Source organism: Ambystoma mexicanum, chromosome 8 (assembly GCF_040938575.1).
Source record: "Ambystoma mexicanum isolate Mex_15411 chromosome 8, UKY_AmexF1_1, whole genome shotgun sequence".
NCBI lineage: Eukaryota > Metazoa > Chordata > Amphibia > Caudata > Ambystomatidae > Ambystoma > Ambystoma mexicanum.
In genome coordinates, this window is record NC_090929.1 from 1,522,575,836 (window position 1) to 1,522,603,033 (window position 27,198).

The window sequence follows — 27,198 nt, forward strand, 5'->3', positions numbered from 1 at the left end:
CCAATCTATTTCTTGTCCGCGGAGCGAACAGGGGAGTGTGACAGCGGAGCGGACATAGATATCACTCATTTTTTCAGACATACTTTTTGGTCGTTTTAAAGGAAACTACTGGATGGATTGTCACCAAATTTACAAAAGCACGCTTTTGGGACCAAGCTCCTGCCCCTGCTGCAAATTTGGTGAAAATCCGTCCAGCGGTTTGGCCTGTAGCCGTGCGCAAGGTTTTTCCCCCATTCAGTCTATGGGAAAAAAGACGTTTTGGGACCACCCCTGTAACTTCCCACCCCCTGGACCAAACCTCGCCAACCTTTGCAAAAAAAAAAAAGAGTGGACCATATACTTTTTTTGCAAAATTTGGTGAGGATTCGTCCAGGGCGCCCAAAAAGTGCTCTTCCTATGGAAACAGCAACTTAACCATAACTACACGGCCACTACCGTGGCCGTGTAATATATATATATAATTTTTTTTTTCTTCACAAGAGATATATTAGATATATTGGTGGGCCCAAGATATGACTAGCGTACATCAATCCAGTAGTGACCACTACCTACTCATTCCAAATGGCAGTTTCCTTTACGATACAGACTCAATACATATTATGATGAAACAGTTGAGTTGTCATCAGGCGGCAATCGACATCGCTGCATAACTGTATCTCTAAATCTGGTTGAGTCCCACACATACAGCAACATACCCAGTAATACTGCAGCAGTCTATGTACCAGAATACCATCCCTGGTACACATTTTTTAAAAAACATAATATCTTTGATATTGAAATTTAAAACCAAATAAAAAGAATCCACCTGAGAAATTAGGAAATGAAAACAGATAATCTAATAACATAGAAGAAATTAAGAGAAATAAGCAGAAACATATAAATTGGCTGAAAAGTCATTTGGCACAGATGCTACCAAAAGAAGCAGAACATATGCTGTCCGCACCGAACTCGATAAAAACAGGGGTGCCACCTGGGCATATCTAAAACAAGTTTGCAAATCTACAAAAATTGAGCACCAGACTAATCCGATATCAGACGAACTATGGATTGCGCACTTTGAAAAGCTATTTATGAACACGCATGTCCAAAGTCACCATGCAAAACAATCCTCAGTTGCAACCTGGAATTTACATTTTGACATTCAAGAACTTGAAACAATAATTTGTGGACTCTCAAATTCGCGCGCACCAGGTCCCAATGGAATTACCAATACAATATTAAAGAGCCATGTGAAAGCCATGTGAAATCATGTTCACAATATTTAACTATACAATATACACCGAAAAAATTCCAAAATCGGAATTATCGTCCAATAGCCCTACTTAACGTGATGGGGAAAGTGTTTGGGAGATTGGTACTGAGAGATCTCTAGAGCTGGATAAAAGAAAGAGGTTTGATTTATTCCAATCAGGATTTAGAAAAGGTCTTGAAACCATGCCTAACTTAATATCATCAGTGGAAATTAAAGAAACGGCAATGACCTCTGCCCAACCAATCTTTCTAGCATTTATTGATTTTAAATTTGCTTTTGATGAAGTTGATCGGAACATGCTGTGGACAAAAATAACCATATGGGGATGCCCAGTGGATTTGCTTGAAATGATAAAAGATCTCTAGTAAGATACAACCATGCAAATTCGTATGAACCAACAGGGCTTACTAACGCGCTTAATAACAACAATGCAAGTTTTAAAGCAAGGTTGTATATTGGCGGCAACTTTTTTAAACTTATTTGTTAAAGATATGGGGTTACATCTAGTGAAAATCTGCGCTTTTCCACCAAAAATAGCACATGCACCTTGCCAATGGCTCCTTTATGTGGACGACCTTGTCCTTCTCTACCAAACGCCAATCGGACTACAGAGACAATTGAACGCATTCCATAATTACTGTCAAACTAACAACCTGACAATGAATGTAAAAAAATCTAATATTATGATTTTTACTCCAGGTAAATGAAGAAAAATAGAGAAATTAACATGGGAAAATTGATACAAGCTGGCTAACATTAACATCTGAATACAAATACCTCGGAATCTTAATAAATGCTACGCAATCTGAGACTCCATATGAAGTTGGCTTAAAGATAAAAATGAGAACAGCTTCATCTCAAGACCTAATAAAAAAAAATGGGACCTTCTCTTGCTTACCTGTTATATCCTGTTATAAACAAAAAGTTATGCCACCCCTCACTTACGGAACAGAGGCTAGAACAAAAATAGATTGGAATTTGATTGAAGGCATATTCTGGAAAAAACTGTGCAGTGTACCAATAAGCATGCCTATCCAGATCCTAAGGTACAAATTTGGCTTAATGTCTCTAGAGGCCATTTTCAAATGGAAAGCGTTAGCATTTCTAAGAAAGATAATTGACAGCCCACAGGACTCTACTATATGGTAGGTGCTCTTAAAAATAATTAATCATACTGAACAAATGGAAATCCCAGTGCGAAACTTGGCTTGATGAAATTGTCCATGACTAATTTTGGATTTTTTGAAGGTCCTTAGGTCTTGTCACCGTAAGTTTCCCAGGGTCATCCAGATGTGGACCCCTTGCTCACTGTGCTCAGAGAGGCACAGCTCCACCTCACTGATGATGCCCAACAAGGCTGAAACACATGTATGGAGTTTCTGTTGGTACTATTGTTCACAAGGGAATTGCCAAAGCATTTCGGTGCTGGACTGCCCATGTGGGCGGGACAAAGACTGATAAGCAAATAGATATTTCCTATCTGTGAACGGTACAGTGGGCTAAAGTGTGGCTGCAGTCTCTAGAGTGGGTACCTTCCCAAAGAACAGGCCATTTTGTTGTGTTTGTTAGAGGAGCACCCATGACTAAATTTTGATGATTTGATGAAATTGGATCCTCATGGGAATGTCTACTTAATAGACCTGACTCAGTAAAACTAAATATATGGAGAGTTGATTGATGCAACACAATTGAAGAATGCAACAAATACAAAACCTTCATAAATGGTTGGTTCGAACTAAAAGCTATGAAAATCATCCCACAGTATTTACAGTATTTTCCTTGTCGCCATAGTCGAAGAACTTTTGTGGAAGACAAGAGAAGTTACAGCAACCAGAAATAATGGGACTTGATGTCTAATCTTTGTAGTTTTTGTAATACAGAGATCAAATCCCTAAGACACTGGATTACAGGATGCACTAAGCTAATCACAGTGAGGAATACTTTTTTAATGAAACATTTTGATGATTATTCTAATCTCACAATGGACATAGTTAGGAAGATGATTTTTAGAGGAACATACACAAGTTTAATATTAGATACATTAAGATTTGGAGATTTTTTTAAATTGAATCTTAACTAGTAGTGACTTTATATCTTGGTGAACCTTTCTTCTGTTTTTCAAATTATTTGAGACACAGAGAGATGAAGTCACAGTGATTGATGAATTTATTGTTAAGTATATTTGATGTATTGTGTAACAGGTTTTGCAATATAACCAAATACACTATTACATTAAAAAAAGATGTACCGGGTAATGAGGGAATGTGACAAGGATGAGGGATGTTGGGTTAATGAGTGGCAGTGACGAGGATGATAATTGCAAGGGTAATGAGGGATTGTGACCAGGATGAAGGTTGCAGAGTGGATAGTGATGATGAGGAGGGATGTGGAAATAATGAACTGTGATGATGATGATTGTGAGGGTAATGAGTGACCATGACAAGGATGAAAGATGTGGGATAAAAGAGGACATGTGACAAGTGAGGGTCTCTGATGAGGATGTGGAATGCTATGGTAATGAGGGACTGTGACAAGGATGAATGATGCACGCAGAACTGGTTATGAGGGTGCAAGACAAAGATCTGCATATACATGATAGGGTATTGGTTTGCATGCATTGACTTTCCCCAACATTGTATTGCTAAAGACTTTTGACTTGCTGGACAGATCTGACAGAAATCTTCCAAAGGAAAATGTCTGCCATGGCCCCCTCCAAACTGAAAATTGAGGGGAGTAATTTGTCAAACGGTTCTAAATTCATTAAGAAAACCAAATAAATAAACTGTTTTGAGCCTGCTCCCGTTCATCATCCCCCCTAGAGAACACCCATAGTGCGAAAACCATTGGACAGATTTGCACCAAATAAGAAACAAGTTGGGCCGAGACCACTGCAGGTATTCCTTTGTGTGGTTTGGTGTAAATAATCTGTCCAGTAGTTTTTAACAGACAATGGAGTGTCCCAGTCCACATCAACTTTCATAAATCTCTCATGGTATATTGCAGCACTCAGTCTTTTAAAAAGTTACCATTTTATTTTTGCTCGGTGTGACCGATTTCCGCAGTTATTAAGCAGGAAGCCAAAAAAGAAAAGGGCTCAAAAAGACATTTTGAGGAGGGAAATGGGTGGATTTACATTAGGGCAGAGGAGGAGAAGGGGAAAGAAGACTATGTGAGTACTTGGAGAATTTATGGTAGGTTGGAGAGCCCACGTTGTGGCAGATCATTTTTGTCTTACCAGAGGATTTCCATGGGAACTTCACAAGGTGCCCTTGGAAAAATATGTCACAGGAACTGGTGAGTGAAAGGGAATAATAGGAGAGGATTTACATATTGGGGCACCTGGGGGCTATCTAGAAAGGAGGAGGTTTTGACTTGGAGAGTGTCAGTGGTGATGGGCAATATACATTTCTGAACATTTTCCCATTAAAGCACTAATTGGCAAACGCTTCATTATCACAATCATGATTGCCGTGGTAATACAAGGCGGCATGGAGGTTTTGTTTCCACCGGAATCTTTCAGGGAGAGCTACTGTGGAAATGAAAGGAGAGGATAACAAATGCTCTTATGGTATTGGCACAACATGGACAGTGGATATGCTCAAATACTGTGGCCACTGGGCATGCCAGTGACATCTGCTTATTTACTAGGGGTGGGGGATGGGCCACTTTGCAACAATTAGGCTAAACTACCTTAGCCAGCGGAATTCGGGGCATATTCATCAAATGGCTCAAAGGTTATTTACTGTAGGAAAAGAAAGCTGTTTTCAGACCGGGTCTACACATTTTCCCTTAGCAAAAAAGGGTCATCCTCTACACATGTGCACAGTGAAAACTGCTAGATGGATTTCCCCCAAATAAGAAAAAGGTTGGGCAGAAAGCAGTGCAGATGTGGCTTTTGGTGGCTTGTGTAAATATTTTCAGTAGTTCATTTAAAGAAAATGGACGAGAAGAGATTACCTCATGTCCCAAAAAAACGTTTATATATCTCCCATGGTGCATTCCAGAGATGGAAGACTATTTCTTGCTCAGTATGAGCCGTACCCATGATTACATCATGGGTATGGAGAAAAGAAAAGTGCACTAAATTTTAAGTGGAGAAGCGAAAGGGGGTTTTGACATCATAGATGCTTTGAGGTGGGTCGAAGGGGACAAAATGGTGAGTTTGAAACTTTGGGAGGACATGAGTGGCCTTTTTCAGTCAGATCATTTTCTTCCTACCACAGGAATTTTTACTATATTATCACGGGTGAAGAGTGAGATTACCACAGGAATTAATGAGCTTCGTGGGAAGAAACAAGGGAAAGATGACATTAAGAGAGTCAGGGTGTGCTTTCACAGCTGGGGAAGGTGGGGAGACGGTGCTGTGGAAGACATTTTTGTCTTACTGCAGCATTGAAAACAAGTTGCTTTTCCGCAGGAAACATTATCGCAGAATAGAAGTCCATGCAGTATTTTTCACGGTTATGTTCCCATGGGAAATTCTTGTGGGAAAATCTCATTGGTTTAGGGAGAAACTAAAAAAGGGAAAAACACTAGCCAGTGGGCCATAGTCTTTTATTGTAATTGTGCAAAGCGGTCAGCGTCCATGACCTTATGCATGGTCAGTGTGTCTCAGTCTACAACCCTAATTGGTGAAGTGACAGGGATGAACCAGAATGTGTGTGACCCCATGGAGCCCTGGCTCGCCCACAGAAAATGCAAGATCCAGCTGAAACATTCTAAGGTCCCAACAACCAATTCATCATTGGAGATACATAACCGATTTGGTGCAAGGAGCATCTGTCCCTACGCTAATTATTTCTAAATTAACAAAGCATTTGTTTCAAATGTTTTGTGCTGATATTTAAAAGTAAAAATGGCAAAAATCAATCCAGCGGTTTGGACTATGCCTGTGAGCAAACATCATACATTTTCACTAAGGGGAAGCCAATGCAAAAAGTAAAAAAAAAAAAAAAACTTTTTTACACTTGATATCTTAGCAACCTTAACACACATTTGAACCAAATTTTCCATTTGTGAGGAGCCTGGCCACACTATTTTTGGGCAAATGTCCTGCTGATCTGTCCCATGGGTAAAAAGTTGTTGAACATAGAATGTTTGCATGTTCAATGAATCACAGTTTTCTCCTTACCTATAGGGCTACTAGCGTCACCCTATACTATATACAAATGTTCATCAAGATGCATGCATGCTCAATGTTAAAGGTTATTTTGATTTCTAATTTTAAGGCGAGAAGTTTACCACATGCAGAGGGAATTATTGAAGGAGAGAACCCGGTGCCGGGCACTGGAAGAAGAGATGGAGAACCCCATGAATGTTCACAGGTGGAGAAAATTGGAGGTAATTGCTTACTTCAACATTAGACTGAGTCTTTGCTAAGTCAACTTCCAGCGAAAAACAACTCCTTTTGGTTCTATGCATATTGCTACGGAAAGGAGAAATAAGATACAATGGGCAATACAAGATGTTTGCTTACATCTTCCACATATCAGGCGCATATAATGATTTCCCATTTTGTATGACATGTATCAATTTTATTTGATTTATAGTGCCATTCTTTAAGCATTCTATTTTATTTTAAATTCTACATGCTTCTATTTGCATTAGCTAATGTGACTGATGCATTGGCTACCTCTGTAAACAAGCACAAAGCAGCATTTGCGTCATATCTAAACAATTCTAACAGTGTCACAAAAGGCAGTTATTAGAGCTAGATACATAAAAGGTAGGTTGTGTATTTACTTGGGAATGTTTATGCAACAATGTTCTTCCATAAGTCATACTAAAGGAGAAGGAAGGGAAGGCAGGAATGAACATTTTTCATCTGGAAATTAAGTCCAAACATTTTTCTTTCAATTAACTTTATTTAGTGCAGTGTAAAGCATACATCCTTAAATACACACGTCAATATCTTTTAAGCAGTATTGTACATATACATGTCTGCATTTATTGGGCAGTATATCTTAGTATATGAGCTCCTTCAGAGTTTTTACTGAGTCAACCTCTGTCTCCTTAAATGTTATGGAAAAGGCTCCCAAATGTCTTTAGGCCTGCAGGCCGGTGTAACTAGGGAAACATAGACCTCCTCACACTCATTGGCATCATTTATTTCTTTAGTCCACATTTTAATGTCCGGGCAGCCTTCGATTTCCATTCTTGTAGAATACCTTTTTTGGCCATCAAACACCCAAGGTTAAAGAGGTGATGTAGCTTAACAGAAGTCTTCGCTAAATCTCCAAACAAGTATTTTGGGAATGACAATGTAGGGGAGACAACTGCAATTTCATCTAAACAGTTTGCAACCGCTTGCCAGAACTGGGCTACCCCCGAACAACTTCAGTACTTATGGTGTGCATCGGCTACGTCAGCATTGCACTTAATGCAGCCGCCATACGCTGAGGATGTAAACCTAGCAATTTTTGCAGGGGTGTAATGTAACCTGTTAAGTTTTTTGAATTGTATTAGTCTGAGCCTGGCGTTGAGGGATAATTCCTTGGTTAATCGGCACCACCAGAGCCACTGAACATCGTCCAGCGACCTACCCATGTCTACCTCACACTTTTCTCTAGCACTCTGGGGTTGGGTCCGAGCATCTTGACATTTCTTATATAGTCTGGACACCAGCCCTCTGGGGCTCCCATCTGTAACCACTGTACTCAATACTGTATTCTTCAGATTCAGTCGGGAACGATGACCATCGCCCCCTGACCACTGCTCTAATTCTGTAATATTGTAGTGATTTAAGGGGTTATTGCCCAGTTTTTCTGAGAAGTCTGCATGTGTAAAAAAGGAGCCATCCGGATATATATTGTGTAGTGTTAAAGTTCCATCAGGGTCCCACCCCCTCTGGATATCCTCATCATATGTTGGGGGGAGTCCTGGGCAGCACCAGAGCGGGATTGCTCTGATGTAGGGTGTGTTGTCTCTCAGTCTTTTGAATATCCTGGCTCAAGCGTCCACCGTTGTGTGAACGGATCAAACGTACAGGTGTCCGCACGTCAGTTGGCCAGAACTATAGTACCTAGGCTCGACAGGGAGGTGCTGTGCTCCTCCAAGTCTGTATGCAGTGGCCGGTCTTGTGGGGAATATCATTGCCCGGCAAACTGTGCCTGAGAAACCTCATAGTACAGCTCAAAAGTCTGTGGCTTGCACCCCACCTTGTTCATATGGTCTGGACATGGCCTCCCATCTAATCTGCGGAGTTCCAGCACCCCACGCAAATCCCACTGCCAATGACCGCAGCTTATCGAAGAACGCACGGCCAGGGCGGTATATTGGTAAAGTAGTAGAGCAGTTTGGGGACCACAATAATTTTCAAAAGGGTCAGCCTGCTGTATTGTGAGATTGGAAGCCTGGCACACAGGTTCAGCTTGTCTCCTAGTGTTTGTAAATACTTTTTGTGGTTTTCAGCTAGTAGTGAACGGTGTTGGCATGTGACTACTATACCTAGATATTTTATTTTATCCCGGACCCATCTAAGAACTGCCAAATCAGGCGGAGCAATGGTGGCGTTGTTTAGCGGAAATAGCTCCGATTTAGTTTCATTGATAAGGTATCCAGAGAAAATGGCTAATTGGCGCACTTCGTCCAATATCAGGGTTAGGTTAGTAGCTGGGTTTGTTATATATAGGAATGAGTCATCAGCATAGAGTGAGATCATTTGTGATGGTCCAGTCATATGTAAGCCTCGGTGTATATGTTTAAGGAACATTATACATGCAAGGGGCTCTATGGTGAGTGCAAATAGTAATGGGGATAGTGGGCAGCCCTGCCCCGTGACGCGTCGCAGAAGAAACATAGGAGAAAGTGTGGGCCCAGTGCGGACCCTGGCAGTCGGGGAAGCATATAGCAAGCAGATGAGGCTGCCACCGCTTGTACGTTCAGGTTCATTTGTGAGATAATACCAAACCATCTTTATTGATTGAATGCTGTTGATCGCCCCGGAATAAACCCCAATTGATCTGGGTGCTCTAGTTCTGTCATATATGAGAGGAGCCGGGTGGTTAGTAGTTTAGCAAAATATTTTGTGTTTGAATTAATCAGGGATAGTGGCCTGTATGAGCCCATGTCCGCGGCGTGTCTGTTTGGCTTCAGTAGTACTATAATCACTGCTTCTGAGAGGGAGGGGAGAAGCCGGGCGGATTGGAGTGACTCCTCCCTTATTCATAGCAAGTTGGGAGCAAGAGTGTAATGCAGCTCTTTATCGATGCTCAGTCCGTCAGGGACCAGGTGCCTTGCCAGATGGGAGCGAAATAATGGCATTGGCTATCTCTTCAGTGGTCAGTGATTGGTTAATGGCCTGTCAGCCCTACACTGTCAGTACCGGCAGTGGTATCTCGTCTAGGTAGGCTTCCAGCTTTGCTGCTGAACAGCCACTGATTTCAAATATAGGGATTCATAGAACCCATGAAATTCGCTATTGATTGCTTCAGGGCTATTCAGGGCTATTCATTGTAATTCCAGTGGAGCTTGTTGTCCCGGCAATGTGCTGCACCCCTCTCTCACCTCTGACCGCATTTGCCAGTAAGCGCCCCGGTCTATTAGCCTCTCCATATCGTCTAGTTCATATAGGAGAGTAAAGCATTTGGACTTTCTTATCTGCCAGCTCCCTGAACTTCAACAGATTTCCCTTAATGCAGCCAAGTAAGGCACAATCCTGTGTGTTGCCATATTCAACCTTTAGCTTTTTAAGGTCGGTCTCCACCCCTTCCAATTTGCGTCTAGTTTCCTTTAGGGCCCGTGAAGCCATAGAGATTACCACCCTTCAGACCCACACCTTGAAGGCCTCCCATACCGTGCTATGTTGTTGTACCGACCCTTCATTTCTTTGGAAGAACTCCATCGCATCATCGTGCAATGTCTATAGAAAAACGGTGTCTGTTAGACATGCAGGGGACATACGACAGAGGGGGCGTTGGGTGGTCAGCCCATTCCATCTCAATGTCATAATGATAGGGGAGGGGTCTGAAATAGTGCGGGAGAGTATCCTACAATCCTCTAGTTGTGCCATGAGAGGGGTAGGGATCAGCCAGTAGTCTGTTGTCGAGTGGACGTCGTGGACTGTTGCACAAAATGTGTATTCCTGTGTGTCTGGATTTCACCCTCGCCAGGCATCCTTTAGATCAAGTTGTTTCATTATGTTTCCAGTGTCCGGCCTGCATTGGTTAATTCCCGTTGAGTGGTTCTGGATCTGTCCAGGAAACAGTCTAATATCAAATTGAAGTCCCTCCCACCCCCAAATGATGCGATTTGGGAATCCCCCCAATAGTATGTCCACTATCTAACCGTAGAACTCAGGGTCATCAATATTTTGGCTGTATGTGTTTACTAGGGTTGTGGTGACACCTGCTAATTCGCCCTATAGTATGACATTCCTGCCTTGTGGGTCTATTCTGCGCTTTGTTTCCTGAAATGATATAGTTTGATGTATCAGCGTCATCACCCCACGTGATTGTGATGAGTAATTAGTATAGCCGCGCTGAGGGCCCCATGTCGTAGCAAATGTATCATTGATGGTCCCATTGGCAATCGTCTCCTGTAGCATCGCCACTTTTGGAGCCCAACGTTTCATGTATGCAACAACCTTTCGCGCCTTAATAGGATGGTTAAGACCATGGATATTCCATGTCAGGAATGTAATATTAATCCCTGTCATGCTGGGTTGTGATTAGCTGAAGCCCAGTTACTGCCGGGCGAGATCCAGGGTGTGTTTGTATCATGTAGTCGAGGAGCAGCCTGCACTGTTTTTCTACTTTAAGCATGTCAAACTTTGGAACTAACCCTTTGAGATCTAAATATTCGTAGCTCACATTAACATTATCCCCTTCCCCCAACCCAGATCATCACCTCCAACTTGACGATGGAACCCATAACATAGTGGAAAACATTTAGATATCCCTTGGGGAGCACTGTCTGCAGTTAGTGGTGCTACTGAGACATCCGCCCTCTTGCCGCCAGCCCCAAGACCTGAATTACCTGTGCCCATGATCAATGTGGAACAATGGCATAAACTACTGAGGGTGGTCAATCGTTGTTCATGTCGTCCGGTTCGTTGTTGCCTGCAGGGGAGCTGCCCCCCTCCATCACGGTCCCTTCTCGGTAGCGGTATAGAAATCGTGCACTCAATATATGCGGTTGCTTCAGATGGGTCTTCAAAGAAATATGCCCTTCCTCCATGTTGTATCCTCAGTTTAGCCGGTATAGTAGTGCATACTGGACTTGCCTTACTTGTAGATATATTTTAACTGCGTCGTACGACTTATGTTTAGCTAGCACATTGGCAGAGAAGTCAGGATATATATGTATATCTGAGGATTCGTATCGTAGTGCTCCTTTTTCTCTTGCCATGTGTAGGATTAGGTCCCTGTCGTGATAGTTGAGGAGTTTGGCTAGGGTAGTGCGGGGTGGAGTCTGGAGAGAACCAGAGTTCTGGAGACATTGAGCTTCTGGGGTAAGGTGAGGAAAGGGAAAATGCCTCTGAGGATGTGATGCCGAAAGTGAGATTTCTTGACAAGGTCAGCGATGCTTGATGAGAAGGAGAGGAAGGAGGCGAAGATGACACCCATGTTTTTTACCTAACATGAGGGTGGGGGGAGGGGGCCCAAGGAGGACAGCCAAATAGTAGGAGGGAAGGAGGGGGAAGAGTCCCAATAAGAAGGATCTCAGTCTAACTGACATTAGTCAGAGATCATTAGAAACACACCATGTCGGAATAGCTTTCAGACAATCGGGAATGAAAGAGGAGGAAGAGGAGCAAAGCTTAAAAGAGAGCTGTGTGCCGTGAGCATAGTTGATCAGGAGAGCAGTTTATGTGACTCTGGCTTCTCTAAAGCCAGACTGGTGGTCGTGGAGATAACCAACTTCTCCAAGAGTTTTCCCAAGAACGGGGTGGTTGAGATAGGGAGGTATTTAGAAGGGCAGGAAGGGTCCTCTGATAGCTTTTTTGCGAGGTGGTGCACAAGGTAGTACTTGAGGCTGAGAAGGGAAGGAGCCAGTGGGAAAATAGTGTTTACAGAACTCAGCCAAGGAAGGAGCGAGAGAGGCAATATTGTCCTTGATAGCTCTAGAGGAGCAGGAGAGCATCTGTTTGGATGAGACTTTCATAGAGCAGACTTTCTTGATTACCTCATCCGGCGCTATGGTAGAGAAGGAGGAGAGTAGGGGGGAGCAGAGAGAGAGGTCGAGGGAGGCCTTGGTATAGGGGGAGGGGTGAGGCGGTAGAAGAGAGAGAGGACAGGATGTCCTCAGGTTTGGTATTGAAATGGGTGGCCAAGGATGTGGGAAGGGCTTAGGAAGGAAAAGGAGAAGTGGAGAGAAAGATAGGATTGGCAAATTCCTTGCAGACTTTGAAAGGTTCGGCCAGGTTAGTGGCCCGAGAGATGCAGGCTTGGATTTGGGCCCGTTTCTTGGAGTGGATGTGTCCTGTTCTTCATGTGAGGAAATGTCAGGAAGCTGTACTGTTAGCACTGGAGGGAACTGGGGGGTTAACTACAGTGCATTGAGAATAATCACACAGAGCCGGAGAAGGGTTCAACCTTCCTTTAATATTCGTGCCAGCAACTGCCTAGCGCAGGCTTTCCTTATCGTGCATGCACGATTCCCCACCTTCCCATTGGTGGGCACCTCTTATGACAGAGCTCAGATGCTCCGTTAATGGTGTCTTCTCCAGGACACGACATCTCCCCCTTTCAGGCAAACAAAAATCCACTCACAGTTTAGTGTCCTCAAATCTCTTCAATGAGACATACAAGCCTTATGGAAGACCTGGCGGACCTGGTCCGACATTCTTCCTGCTGGAGTCTTGGCTCTTTTTCTTCTCTCATTTGCTCCTCGTGTGGCACAGCGGCACCTTCCTCCTCTTGATCTTCTTCTTTGTCTTTGTATAGTTTTAAGTGGGAAACATTCTGAGTAACCACTCTTCTCGGGGAGCGAGCAGTTGTTGTTGTTTCTATTCACGTAACATATCGTCGTGTTCTGGATCGAACTTTGAGTCTGTCTTTCTATCTTGTTGTCTGAATATGAGCACCTTGTCACCTATTTGCAGGCCAGAGTTCTTTGCTCGCCTTCCGTTATCAGAGTACTCCTTCATCTCTTGCTTCTTGCTGGCATCTACTTCTCTAATCTGCTTAAAATTGTCGCTCACTTCATCTGTGAGATGAGGCAGTCTGGTCCTTGTCTTTCTACCAAAAAGTAGTTCTAGGGGACATTTACCTGTCGTGCCATGTGGCGAGTTTCTATAGTCCGTCAGCATGTTGCACACATCCTGGGTGAGCTACATGCGTTTTAGTTCATTTTGATGGAGGACTCTTTTGAAGCTGCCCATGAATCGCTCCACCATGCAATTGGATTGTGGCCACGGTGGAGTAATTCTTCTATGATGGATTCCCATGTACTGCATGAACTTTGCAAACTCCAGACTACTGAAAGGTGGGCCATTATCCGACTCCAGGACTTCTGGAATACCCCACGTGGAGAAAATGTTGTCCAATACTGGCATGACAGTGCTGGCTGCCGTAGGCAATATTCGATACACCAGAGGAAATCGAGAAAACCCGTCCATAGTGACCAGCAAATACTTTTTTTCTCCAGAGGGGCCGAAAAGTCAATTGCAAGGTGGGTCCACGGTTGTCCTGGCATGTCTGACATCACCAGGGGCTCTGACCTATTTGATCTGGAGGTGCTCTGGGATAGGGGGCATGCGTTGATGGTGCAGCCTACCATTTGGTCCTGCCTCGGGAACCACATGATGTCTTTAATTTGTCTTTTCATGGCTACCATTCCAGGGTGACCTCCATGTGCTTGCTTGATGACAGATTGTCATAGATCCGTGGGCATTAGTATTCAGTGTCCTCTCAAAACAAGTCCTTCCACCGCTATTGATAGTTCTTCTCTCACGTTCTTGAATGCACGCATTTCCATAGCGATGTGGGTTTCTTGTACTTCATTGGTGCTGTACAGATCCTGTCATCTCCCGGATCGGATTAGGTTTTGTACCTTTCTCAGTGTGACATCTTGCTTAGTGTGATCCAGAATAGTTTCAGGTGTGATTGCTGTAGGGCCATGGTACGTGTGAAAATAACATATTTTTCTGCTAGGCTTTTGTCAGTGGAGTTGTATGGTAGCGGGTGTCGCGACATGAAGTCTGCCGGCTTGTATTCCTTGCCCGGTTTGTGGATAATTGTGAGGTCAAAATCCTGTAATCTCAGGCACTACCTCTCTATTCAGGGAGGTATCTTACATCGAGAACTTCCATAAATGGTCACCAGGGCCTGATGATCTGTCATGCTCATGAATGGTTTGCCCAGGAGAAACATTTGGAAGTCTTTGCATGCCCAGACAATGGCAAGACATTCCTTTTTGGGTTGTGAGTACCTGGTTTCCACCTCGGAAAAGCTTTTGCTGGCATAGGCAACGACTGTCCGGGGATATTCTCATCCCAGTTGATGTTGTGACAGAATTTCTTCCAGGCCGACTGGGCTGGCATTGACAGTCATTTCTTTGCACAGGTTCGGATCAAAATAGGCCATGTGTTCTGCTGATGCAATGTCACTTTTGATTTGCACAAAAACTTCTTTGCAGTGTTGTGACCATTGGAATGGTCTACCTTACTTGGTGAGCTCTCTGAGGGGTGCAATGGTAGTTGCGCAATCTCGGAGTTATCGGCCACAGTAGCTGTCCATTTCCGGCAACAACCTGACTTTGCTGACATCTTTGGGGGGCTGAGATTGCAGCGACCTTGCTCGGGTCAGGGCTCATGCCATCTTGTGAGAAAATGTGTCCTTAGAACTTGAAAAAAGGGTGTTTTAGAGGGTACAAACTGTGTGAGTGAGCTTGGGCCATAATGCTTACGGTGTGGCAAGATGAGTCTCCAGTTCAGAGTGGTTTTACCCTAGACCTCTTGTGATAAGTACAAGCTGGTTGTTTGTGCTGGTGATTTGCGTGATGCCTATGTTAATTGATTCGCACAATGTTCCACATTAATCTATTTAACAATACATAAATTAGAAAAGTCATACATTTTACTGTTCCAGATTTATTCGCTTGTTACGGCCGACACACGTTTCGACACTGGTGGGTTGTTTTCAAGGCTGTTACTTTGAACATAATCAAAACAAAAATGTGATATATAGTTTATAATATTAAAAAGAAAAGTTAATTTACATACCCAATTCGTCATTTAAGGGCAGATAGGTATAACATGAGGAAAATATAAATGGAAACACATGCTCATCCAATGTTAGTGTCCATCATATTGGCAATGGCCTCATTTGTTGAAACTAATTTATAAGGAGAAGATTGTATGAAGCACTCAATAGCTTGTGCCAGGTCCGTTTGTGCATGCTTGCTTATTAGTGCTCATGGTGCATCCAAAGCCATTCATTTGCTGTGGGATCGTGTCTTGGAACAGGTCCTCCCTGGTAAAGAGTGTCATGGTGGCTGATGCCACCCGATATATGGACCCAGAGAGAGAGGGGAACTTCCTGTCACTTGTCTCACATGGTGCACGGAATCTCGCATCACACTTGAGTCTCCCCTTGGGCCACTTCTGCGTGCACTGAACTCTTGTTTGGCCGGTGTAGAGCTGTACCCCTGCGATTGTCCAGGTGGAAATTTGCAGGAGACAGCCAGGTGATTTTTCCGGCAACATGTGGTGCACGCACGTCCAAATGCAGGGCACTTCACTCCTTCTTGATGGGGAAATGGAAGACCACATCGATAACATCTTCCAGATGATGCAGGTCCTCTGGACATGTGGCTGCTAGCGGGTCCCCCTCGGGCCGATGACGATACTTGGTAGATTAGCTCTTTTCCGGGCACTTTTCGAGATTTCAATCTGCAAAGCTTTTGTGCCCGCCCTGGTTTCTGTCCTGGCCATTTTCAATATGGTAGCTAGCGGGAGAGGTTCTCGGAGTAACCTTTTCCTGAATGACTATGACAAACATCCCCCTATGATTCTCATTCGAATGGCCTCTTTATTCGAGATTGTGTGAAGCTCACAATGTGCTACCAGCTTGCGGAGACGAGTTGCGATGGCATCCATCGATTCACCCATCAGCTGCACGCCATGTGAAAAAGCTGTCTCTCATGGTCAATGTTACATTGAGGGTCAACGTATGCACTCAGTGATTTCTTGAGGCCTGGATATGTCTTAACTTCCTCTAGTGGGAACGTGGGTATAAGGTCTTCTACCGCATCTCTGACTAGATTCATTAGCAGCCTAGCGTTTTTGTCAGGTGTGTTTTCCTCATGGGCATGCAAGTAATTTTCAAATCTCCTTATCCATTTCTCCCAGCGCGGTCCTAGGGCTTGCTGATCATTCATATCAAAGGGCCCAGGTCGGCGAAAAGCTGCTGCACTGCAGGCATCTTCTTCATTTGGCTCACCTTCTGACATTGAGGAAAGTAGTTGTCTCGTAGACCCTGTGAAGGCCTCAAGGATTCAGTTGTCGGGAAGTCTCATGCACTTGGGTTGTCTTCAGATATCTCATTCTCGTCACCATTGTCCTGTTCATCATGTGAGGAAATGACAGGAAGCTGCACTGCTAGCACTGGAGGGAACTGGGGGGGTTAACTACAGTGCATTGAGAATAATCACACGGATCTGGAGAAGGTTTCAAACTTCCTTTATTATTCGCGCCAGCAACTACCTAGCGCAGGCTTTCCTTATCGCACATTCACGATTCCCCGCCTTCCCATTGGTGGGCACCTCTTATGGCAAAGCTCGGGCGCTCCGTTAACTGTGTCCTCTCCGGGACATGACAGGATGGAGAGTCGGTATTGCCTTTGGCGCAGGTGACAGGCTAGTTTGTCAGATGATGTATTAGCAGCGAACCATTTTCATTCAGCGACTTTCCACTTGCGTTTAAGCGAGGCTAGGTCGGAAGCATACTTAATATTACACTTGGAGGCTGGCTTCATGCAGATCCTCATGGCAGGGGCTAGGATATCAAGAGAGTTGGAGATGGAAAGGTGAACGTTAGCAAAGGAAGAGTCGGTGTGAGAGTTAGTAGCAGGAGGGGGGAAGGGATGAAGGAGGAGGCAAATGCAGCTACAGACACTCTCTTCATCGCTCAAATTATGCAGAAGGAGGCTGTCAGTGAAGGCAGAGGCTTAGCCAGGGATCTCCAAATGGGAGGACAGGAGACTGTAGTCAGACCAGGAGAAGTGGGGTAGTGAGAGGGTCAGAGAGGGAGATATCAGCACTGATGAGCGCATCAAAGGTGTGCCCGGCTGAGTGAGTTGGACCAGAGTGAAGAATGGTGAGGGAAAGAGTCCATTCATGCATTTATTTAATGGCACATATCCACGAAAATTAGCACCATTATCTTTTCTGGAGTTTTATCAAGTTTTTACAATGTATCATCCTTTTTAGGGTCCTCAATAAAAACAGAAAATTGATACTGAGATATGTTCATATTTAAGAAAAATAAGCATGTTGCATGGAAAGGGTACCTATACTTAACAAACGAGTGTGTTTTTGCCAATTTCTTTGAAATAGTTATTTGTGATGCTACTTGGTATTAAAGTTTAACATGTTTAAATCTGTTCTGGTCTTCTTCCGGGGCTAGTCTCCAGCTGACTCTTCTGCCTTGTCTGTGTCCTGGTTAGTCCCCAAGTGGCTCTTCCTTTTGGTCTTCTTCCTGCGTTTGCCCCCAAGTAAACATTCTGGCTTGCCCACTCCTTTTCCTTGGCCTGGGCGCCCGCTCCTACTGTCTATGCACTCTGCTTGGTCCAGGTCGCAGTCTTCCATTTCTATGCCTTTCCTTTGGTCAGAGTCTTGGCCTTTCCTCTCAGTGCTTTGTCTTGTGCTGCAGCCTTTTCTTTTCTGTGCCCCTTCCCTCACCGCCCTCTTGGTATGCCCCCTCCACTTTTACTTCAGTGGTCGCAACCACATTCGGTTCATGGGCCACTGTCTCCTTCTCTTGCGATGGGTGATAATGAGCCCAGATCACCTTCTGGTGTGGCAAGATCCCCTGCTCTAACCCTCTGTTCTTATTTTTTTCTCCTGTCAATCTTCTTTTCTTTCACTGCCTCCTCTTTGTTAAACTCCTGTTATCTCCCCCTCTCATCTCCACTTCTTCAGCTATTATTTATTCTAACTCTTCTACATAATCTCCCCCCTACTCTGCCTGTGTAATCACCTCATCTCCACTTCTAACAACCTCTTTAATCTTCCAAACCTCCTGTATCATTCACCTCTTCTCCTTCATTCAGACTCTTGTCTCCTTCACTCCTCTTTTTCTATCCAGGCCTTGCCTTGCAATCTTCATCTACTTTTCTTGGTTTTACAATCTGCCTTCTTATCTGCTCCTGTGCTCTAAAATTCGAAATCATTTGGTAGCCAGCTCCTCCTCTGCACAGTCTTTACCTCCTTCTCTGGGCTTTATAGGTTGTCCTCTCCTTGTATCTCTGTTGGTCAGCTTCTCCATTGCATCCTTGCCTCCTGCTCCAATAGCCTCTGCACAGCTGACACTCACTAGTTTTGCACTGCCTAACTCCCTTTCATGGCTGTAAGGGAAGATAGCCCATGCAGAGGGTTTGTACTGTGGGCTCTAGCACCATGAAGCATCTCTTGTGCTAGTTGGGATTACCAATAAAGATCTCAGACCAAATAATCGGACAGACTCAGAAAATGTGGCAAAGTACTACTTTTTACTAAATTCAATAAAGTATGGCGAACTGACGAACAACTGACTGTTGCTTGCACACAAACTTGATTATACAAAGTTTATATGCCTCATGATGCGTCATCAATGACATCATCCTATGTGACAAACTACAAAACCTATTGAAGGGAAGGACTGGTTAGGGGGAACATATGTACCTATGGTATGCATAGGGCTTAGTACTTCATTGGCTACCCACTTATCTGTAGGGCACGCCTTGAACTACCTCTAAATAAGCATAATACTGATTATAGCAGAGAAAATGTCAGCGGATTGGTTGGTGCAACATTGTATAGCGCGATTTCTCGTAGACCCTCTAATTGGCTGGCATGTTCACCCAACCTTGGCCTTGTGGCTCGTTAGCAGCACGTAAGCAAAGCGAAACCCAGGTGCTTGAATCACATCAGATTTGTCCCCACTTACCCAATTAGTCCATCATCTCTCATCAGTCCAACCATAAGCCAAAGTTTCCTGTCTGTAGTTGCCCTTGTAGTCTTATCTCTGTTCTGGGACATTTGAGGGAGTATAAGCACATCACTATTTTCATCCCAGGCGTATTTAATAGCCCTTGTTTTTGACTTCTGTATCACGTGTGGGGAGACTGCAAATTTGTCCATTTCGACCTTCTATTTACTGGGTGTTCTTGCTTCACTTGGCCTCTAGAGACCTGCTCACTCCATCTTGTAGGAGCTTTATTCATTGGTAATTGTCCAATACTTAGCTCTTACAAATGTGTTCTTCTTCTTTAATCTAAGAGAAATATGTGTTACGTACCTGGCTTATCCGTCAGCCTCCCTTTGTGGCTTGCAATTATTCCTTAATATTCTGCACACAAGCTGTTTCTCCAACATCTCCTGGATCTGCATCCCTGGTCTGTCTCTGAGGTAGCTGGATTGAATCTTGACACAAGCCGACGTCCATTTTCCTATCATGGCCGTCCTTGCCACGTTATATTTTCCTATATAGCAAGCTTCTACATGTCTCTTCTACCTTGCTTTACTGAGTATTTACACTTATTGGTCAGCAAGTAACTTTAGCTTCTTGGTCTATATGATTACTTTATCATTTCGTACATGTTTATCTGGTTACTTCAGTTACATCGCCATTCTTAATTATTTTTATATCGTTTCTGTTTGTCCTCCTATATCTTCTTCATGACATCACTCTGCCCCCGTCAGATTTCACTCAGCGCTCCATGATGTCCATTGTAGCATGCTGACATCCTTCCTCTTTTTCAGTACGGGGGTGCATTCGGTATGATTGCCTGAGTGCATATCATCTTTCATACACTCGATGTGGTTAAGGGACAACACATGGGGTCCCACATAGTGAATGGAGGATAGCACAGGGGCAACGTGCTGGTCTTTGAAGCAAGACCACGCACAGCAACAGAGGTTCGAATCCTGGATCCGCGCTTAGAAACCAAGCTCAGCTATGGTATAAAGCGTTATAAAAAACCAATAAAATATAAATATATACAGCTCTTCTGCTGTTCCAGTATGACGCCCATGAGGGGCTGGAAGGGGCTAAGGAAAACTCATCCACCTGCTCCTCTACAACTGCATTGCTTCCTCCCCTAAGGGGTTTGGTTTGGCATGATCAGTGTAGTTCTAACTCCATGTGGCAAGTCTTTATAAAGGCCAGCCACCATTTTGAATCCATTCCGTGTTTGTTTGCAGGCTTTTTGGCTGAACCTGTGTTTTCCCCTCCTGCCTCTTGCTGGAGGGTTTCTCCCTTCTGGGTTTTGATTTTGCTATTTTCTGTATTCAGCAGGTTGGTGCGTGTGCTGTGAACCCCTTTTTGTTTGGATCATGAGGTTGGAAGAACACTTCTTCTGCATTGAGTGTTTCTCCCATTGATCTTAATGGGGTGTAGGTGCTGGAGACTGCCACTCCCTTGTGGCCACAGGTTTGGGGGCAATATTAGTTGTCTCTTCAGCTCTCACATGGGTTTGGGGAAAAGGTGGAGTAATATTCATCTGTCTGGTTGTTGTATTGCAAGGGGTGCCCTTTTTACCAACTCTCTAGGTATTAAATGGGAGTAAATTGTTGACCTTTTGTGACTATCCCCTTAAGGGCATCAAAAGCCACCTATATGGGGTACTCAGGTCCTTCCCAAAGTCCTCCTGCTCGTAATTATCTTTCTCCAGCATTGGATCTTTCATGGATTCACATGCTTAGAATATTCCCCGTCGTCAGACTGGGAACCCTCGGTACACATATATAGTCGTTTTCTATAGGAAAAAAAACTTCCGACACTTGTGTGTCCTATCCACATCTACGTCCTCTCCGGGGCCGTCCACGCAAGCCCCGTTGGACGTAATGGTATAAAAGGCCCCGCCCCCGCGGGTCCCGTCAGATTTCAACCGTCTCCAAAGATAGTGGGATCTCCTCGCGTAGTCTCTACTGCTAGAATTTGTCAAATTGTCGAACTCCTGTGAGTTTGGAGGTTTTATCGGAATGTCGGGAAAACCTCTATTTCGCCCGTGTGCCACGTGCGGATTGAAGAAGGTTTATGAGGGGGACGGCCATTTAGACTGTATTTATTGCCTCCACCCTCACCACTCGGCAGACCAGTGTGAAATATGTAAGGGTTTTTCCCAGAAAACCCTGAAGGATCGAAACCGACGACTGGTATCCTGGTTAAATGACGGTGCGGGAGCGTACCCTCAGTCTGAGGTGGGCTCTGTGCGCAGCGTGGCCTCGGCGAAAACATCAGGAGCTCCTCGGCGCTCAACTTCGTCGGAGCCTCCGGCTAAGAAGTCACGACCTGTGGAAAAGGACGTTCCACGAAGTCACTCTTCTAAGGATTCTGCTAAAGACTCAAGAAAGACATCTTCGTCAACTTCGTTGAAGAAAGGAAAGGAGAGGCCTAAATCCTCCTCGGGCGATCAACACAGATCAGCCACGAGTAGAGATTCGGAGAAACGCAGGGAGAGCGCTGTGAAGGCGGGACCGCCTAAACCACCTGCAGGCCCAACATCGACGACTGTGTCCTCACTGCCTCTGACGCAGTCGATTTCACCCGTCGTCAACCCAGCGACAACCTCGACGACGATGTCCTCGTCGACGGAAGTTCTGGCTTGGAGACCAGAAGTATTTGATGTGGGGTTGCCTGACACATTGCTACAGGAACAGGCAGCGTCAATTGCCTCGAAAGAAGACGACGGCTTCAGAATTGTGAGCCCGGAGGACCTCGGTCTACGAGCCAGGTTTCCATCAGGAGCAACCTGCTCTCAGGTGTTTACCCAGCCTCCAAGCTCTCAGGCGACCCTGTCCATGGAGGTACTGTCCTCTTTGCACTCGCTGCTGAAATCGCTGGACGAAAGGCTTCCACCTATACCGTCGACACCCCCCGTCGACGAGCCCGGCCCTTCACACCGCCCGACCAAGTCGATCGGGGTTCCAACTACTCCAGCGATCCAGGAGGAAGGTGAGCTTTCGGACTCCCTATCTGACCATGGGTCAGTGTCAGATATATCCCCCTCACCATCTAGGGATCCATCCTGGGTGTCGGATGTGGAAATGGAAACACCAAAGAGTCCTACTCACCCGTCGCCACCGGACGATATAGGTGCCTTTCATTCTATGATGGAAAAAGCGTGCAAGGAGTTTGGCCTGGTCCAGCAGGAGGAGAAAAAGGACTGTTTTCTCTTTGACCATATGGGCAAGAGTAGACGCTCAATATTTTCAATACCCATTTTAGACCATGTCTGGAAAGAAGGTGTTCAAACCATGTGTCACCCATTTTCTGAGCCGGCTGTCAAAGGCCGCATTGAAAAGAAATTTAAAGTCCCAGACTCTACACCGAAGTGTCTTTCGTCTCAACCTACACCGGACTCGGTGGTGTCGTCGGCGGCGACGAGAGAAGCAAAGGCCCAACATAAATGTTCTACCCCTCCAGATAACGAGGCGAGGCGCCAGGACGTGTTTGGAAAGAAGGTTCTTTCTGTGGGGGCCTCGACGGTGAAAGCAGCTAACTCCCTGGCGATTGTGGCCAGATATGACAGGGAAATGTGGCACAGACTGGCACCTATCCTGGACCACCTCCCGGAAGAACATAGAAGAACGGCGATGTCCCTGGTTCGAGAAGGCGAAGAAGCATCGAATCATGCTATTAATATAGCGGTGGACCTGGCAGATTCGGGTTTTAAACAAATAAATAACGGAGTTGTTCTAAGACGCCAGGCTTGGCTTAAGTGCACCAACTTCAGACCCGAAGTACAGTATAAAGTCTTGGACATGCCCTTTGAAGGTGATCTTCTTTTCGGAGAAAAGGTGGATGAGGCCTTGAAGGGCATGAAGGAGGACTCGGATACAGCACGCTCGTTGGGTTCGCTCCAGAGCGGTAAGCCTTTTCGTTCTTTTCGTCCCTTTAGAGGAGCATCTGGAAACTCAAGATTCTCAGCGACCAGGGATAGATCTTTTGGTAGATCAGCGTATCCTTCCCAGGGATATAGACGCGCCTCTCAGACCTCAAACCGGCGCAGAAACTTCCAGTCTTCCAAGAGACGACCAACTTATTCGTCGTCGACGAGCAAGCAGAAAGACCAGCAATGACGGGAAGCGTACCGTTCTGGGAGGAAGAGTGTCAAGCTGCATCGAGGAATGGGAGACCATCACAACAGATCAGTGGGTTTTGGACACGGTGAGGTACGGGCATTCCCTACTATTCAAATGCAAACCTCCAAAATGTCCACCAATACACCTATCCCAGCCACATCTAATTATCTTGCGGCAGGAAGTAACACTCATGTTACAGAAAGGCGCCATCAAATTAGTCCCTGCATCGCAGAAAGGCCTAGGGGTATACTCACTGTGTTTTGTGGTAAAGAAGCCCAATGGAAAATGGCGCCCTATTCTCGACCTGCGAGGTTATCAAATCCGTCCAAAAGGACGATTTTCTGGCTTCACTAGATCTACAGGACGCCTACTTCCACATTCTGGTGTGTCAAAAACACAGGAGGTTTCTGAGGTTCATGGTAGGTCAGACACACTACCAATTTGCGGTGCTCCCATTTGGTCTAAAGTCCTCCCCAAGAACGTTTACAAAATGTTTAGCACCCGTGGCAGCCTGGCTGCGAAAGAGAGGGCATCATGTATACCTGTACCTCGACGACTGGCTTGTGAGGGGATCCTCCCCAGCATCGACCAACAACAGCGTACAAGCTACCTTACAACTTCTGCAACGATTGGGGTTCGCAGTGAACTTCGAAAAGTCTTCTCTAAAGCCCTCAAGGAGCTTGAAGTTCTTGGGAGCTCAATTTGAAACCCACTCGGGAATAGTGAAACCGTCCCTAGACAGAATATTGAAGATCGAACAACTGACGAGTCAACTTCGCCTACAGAGCACATTTTCTGTGAGAAAATATGTGGCAATCCTGGGTTCCATGGCTTCGTGCATCCACCTAGTAGCGAACTGCCGATTATTCATGAGGCCTCTACAGGAATTCCTGTCGGACAGATGGAAGCAGGCCACGGGCCGGTGGTCAGACAGGATCCTCGTCGACGACGAGGGTGTCATCAGATCCCTCCAATGGTGGAAAATCTTTCACAACCTGGACAGAGGGGTTCCTCTACAAGAGCCGGAATTTCAGAACACCATCATCACGGATGCCTCCCTGACAGGCTGGGGTGCACACATGAACGATCATCAAACCCAGGGCAGATGGTCTTCGACCGAATCGCTCCTACACATCAACGTGCTGGAACTGAGGGCAGTGAAATGGGCCTTGAAATCATTCCTTCCACATATCAAAGGATCAAGAGTAAGAGTGCTGACAGACAACACGACAGCCATGTTCTACTTGATAAAGCAAGGCGGCACCAGATCCAGGACCCTCTCGGCGGAAGCGCAAAAGATCTGGCACTGGGCGTTGAAACACAACATATCCTTAGTGGCTTACCATCTCCCGGGTGTGAAGAATGTGCAAGCGGATTCCCTGAGCAGGACAATGGCTCAAATACACGAGTGGGAGCTGGACACCGGTCAGATACAAATAATCTTCGGAAGGTGGGGGACCCCCTCAATCGACCTCTTCGCAACGAAAGAAAACAGGAAATGCGATCAGTTCGCGAGCAGATGGCCTCAAAAAGGATCCCTGGGGGAAGCGTTCTCGTTTCCTTGGACGGACAAATTCCTGTACGCTTTCCCTCCGTTCCCTCTTATACGGAGGACAATCCAGGGGATTCTCAGGTACAAATGCCGGGTCATTCTAGTGGCCCCGTACTGGCCGAGACAACCATGGTTTTCCGACCTCCTACATCTGTCGTTGGAACGGCCTATAACTCTCCAGAAAGTGCCGAACCTACTGTCCAGGGACAAGGGAACGGTGTGGCATCACAATCCGGACAGCCTCAACTTAACAGCATGGCTCCTGACTTCTCAGAGTTTGTCAGCTTGAAAGTCTCGTCAGATTGCCGGAGAATTCTACAGGCGGCTAGGGCCCCTTCGACTAACAAATCATACATATACAAATGGCGAAGGTTCTGTACGTGGTGTCAAACCCAACACGAAATTCAGCCTTTAGAAGTAACCCCTGAACAAATTCTTCCGTATCTTCTTCACCTAGCTGAGAGTGGGCTGTCATCATCGTCCATCAAAGTACACTTGGCGGCCGTTTCAAGGTTTACGAGGAGGAGACAGTCTTCACCATTATTCAGTGACAGACTGGTGAAACATTTCATGAGGGGTCTCTTTAGAACTTTCCCCCCTACGAAACGGTTCCCACCGTCGTGGAGTTTAAATGTGGTGTTGGCTGCCTTAATGAAGCCTCCGTTTGAGCCAATGTCCTCTTCATCCATGCAGTTCCTATCGTGGAAACTGGCTTTCTTAATTGCCATTACATCGGCTAGAAGAATGTCGGAATTACAGGCATTGGTCATAGATCCTCCGTATATGAGATTCTTTAAGGACAAAGTAATTTTATCAACTAACCCTACTTTCATCCCGAAAGTGCCGACAGTCTATCACAAGCACTCGACCCTGGTCCTTCCTACTTTCTTTGCGTCCCCGTCGTCGACTGCGGAAAAAGCCCTTCATACTCTGGATGTCAAAAGGGCGTTAAAATTTTACCTGCAAAGGACGCAGGATATCAGAACTACCAGACAGCTGTTCATTGCCTATGGCCCGTCGGTGAGAGGAAGGGCAATTTCCAAGCAAGGGCTGGCTCGATGGGTCTCTTCGGCGATTACTTTTAGTCACTCCAAGGCCGGGAGACCCCTACAAGAGTACCCTAGAGCCCATTCCACGAGATCGACAGCCTCCTCCGCGGCTCTATGGGCTGGAATTCCTCTAACAGACATCTGCCAGGCGGCGGCATGGTCTGTTCCACACACGTTTACACGCCATTACTGCCTGGAAAGGCAGCAAGCGGATGAGGTACAGATGGGAAGGGCAGTGCTGCGCCGTCTGTTTCAATGAGGTAAGCCAAATACGGTGAAGCTGTTGTCTCTTACCTTGCCTATGTTTGTTTCCTTGATCTTATTTATGTATTATGAATATGTTTATATCTGAAAATATGTTGCTGCTTACACACACACATATATATATACATATTGGACTGAGAGTGTTTCTTGTAAAAGTAAGTTACATTGCATTCTCACCCCCGTCTTCAATGATACTGCTATACAATCTATTCTAAGCATGTGAATCCATGAAAGATCCAATGCTGGAGAAGGGAGTAGTTTCTTACCTGTAACTCCATTTCTCCAGCATTGGTATCTTTCATGGATTCACATGCGCCCTCCAGCCTCCCCGGATTGCAATGTGCAAGATATGTGCATAAGCAGGTTTCCCTTTTTCTACTTTGGAGGGGCCGAAATCTGACGGGACCCGCAGGGGCGGGGCCTTTTATACCATTACGTCCAACGGGGCTTGCGTCGACGGCCCCGGAGAGGACGTAGATGTGGATAGGACACACAAGTGTCAGAAGTTTTTTTTCCTATAGAAAACGACTATATATGTGTACCGAGCGTTGCCAGTCTGACGACGGGGAATATTCTAAGCATGTGAATCCATGAAAGATACCAATGCTGGAGAAATGGAGTTACAGGTAAGAAACTACTCCCTTCCCTGTCCGTTCCAACCTTTCACCCTGTGAGAGAATTGGATTATGGGAGGCCAAGTCTGCATGGTCTTGGCAATGTGGGCTTGGGATATACCCTCCAGTGCCCTTTCTGGGTTTAGGGAACTGATTAGGGTTTTCGCATAGCCCAGCTTCTCCTGAATCCATAGTCTAATTTCCGGGATCGGCTCTATGATTTCCCTCTGTGACGGAGGG

General features: G+C 45.4%; 1 protein-coding gene across 1 annotated transcript in view; it reads left to right on the top strand.

Annotated features, from left to right (window-relative positions):
* CFAP58 (cilia and flagella associated protein 58) overlaps nucleotides 1-27,198 on the top strand; it is a 938,919-nt gene that overhangs the window by 683,161 nt on the left and 228,560 nt on the right. Inside the window, exon 14 of the mRNA XM_069611751.1 lies at nucleotides 6,481-6,592. Within this exon, the coding sequence (XP_069467852.1) occupies nucleotides 6,481-6,592 (112 nt within the window). The remainder of the gene's footprint in view (nucleotides 1-6,480; nucleotides 6,593-27,198) is intronic.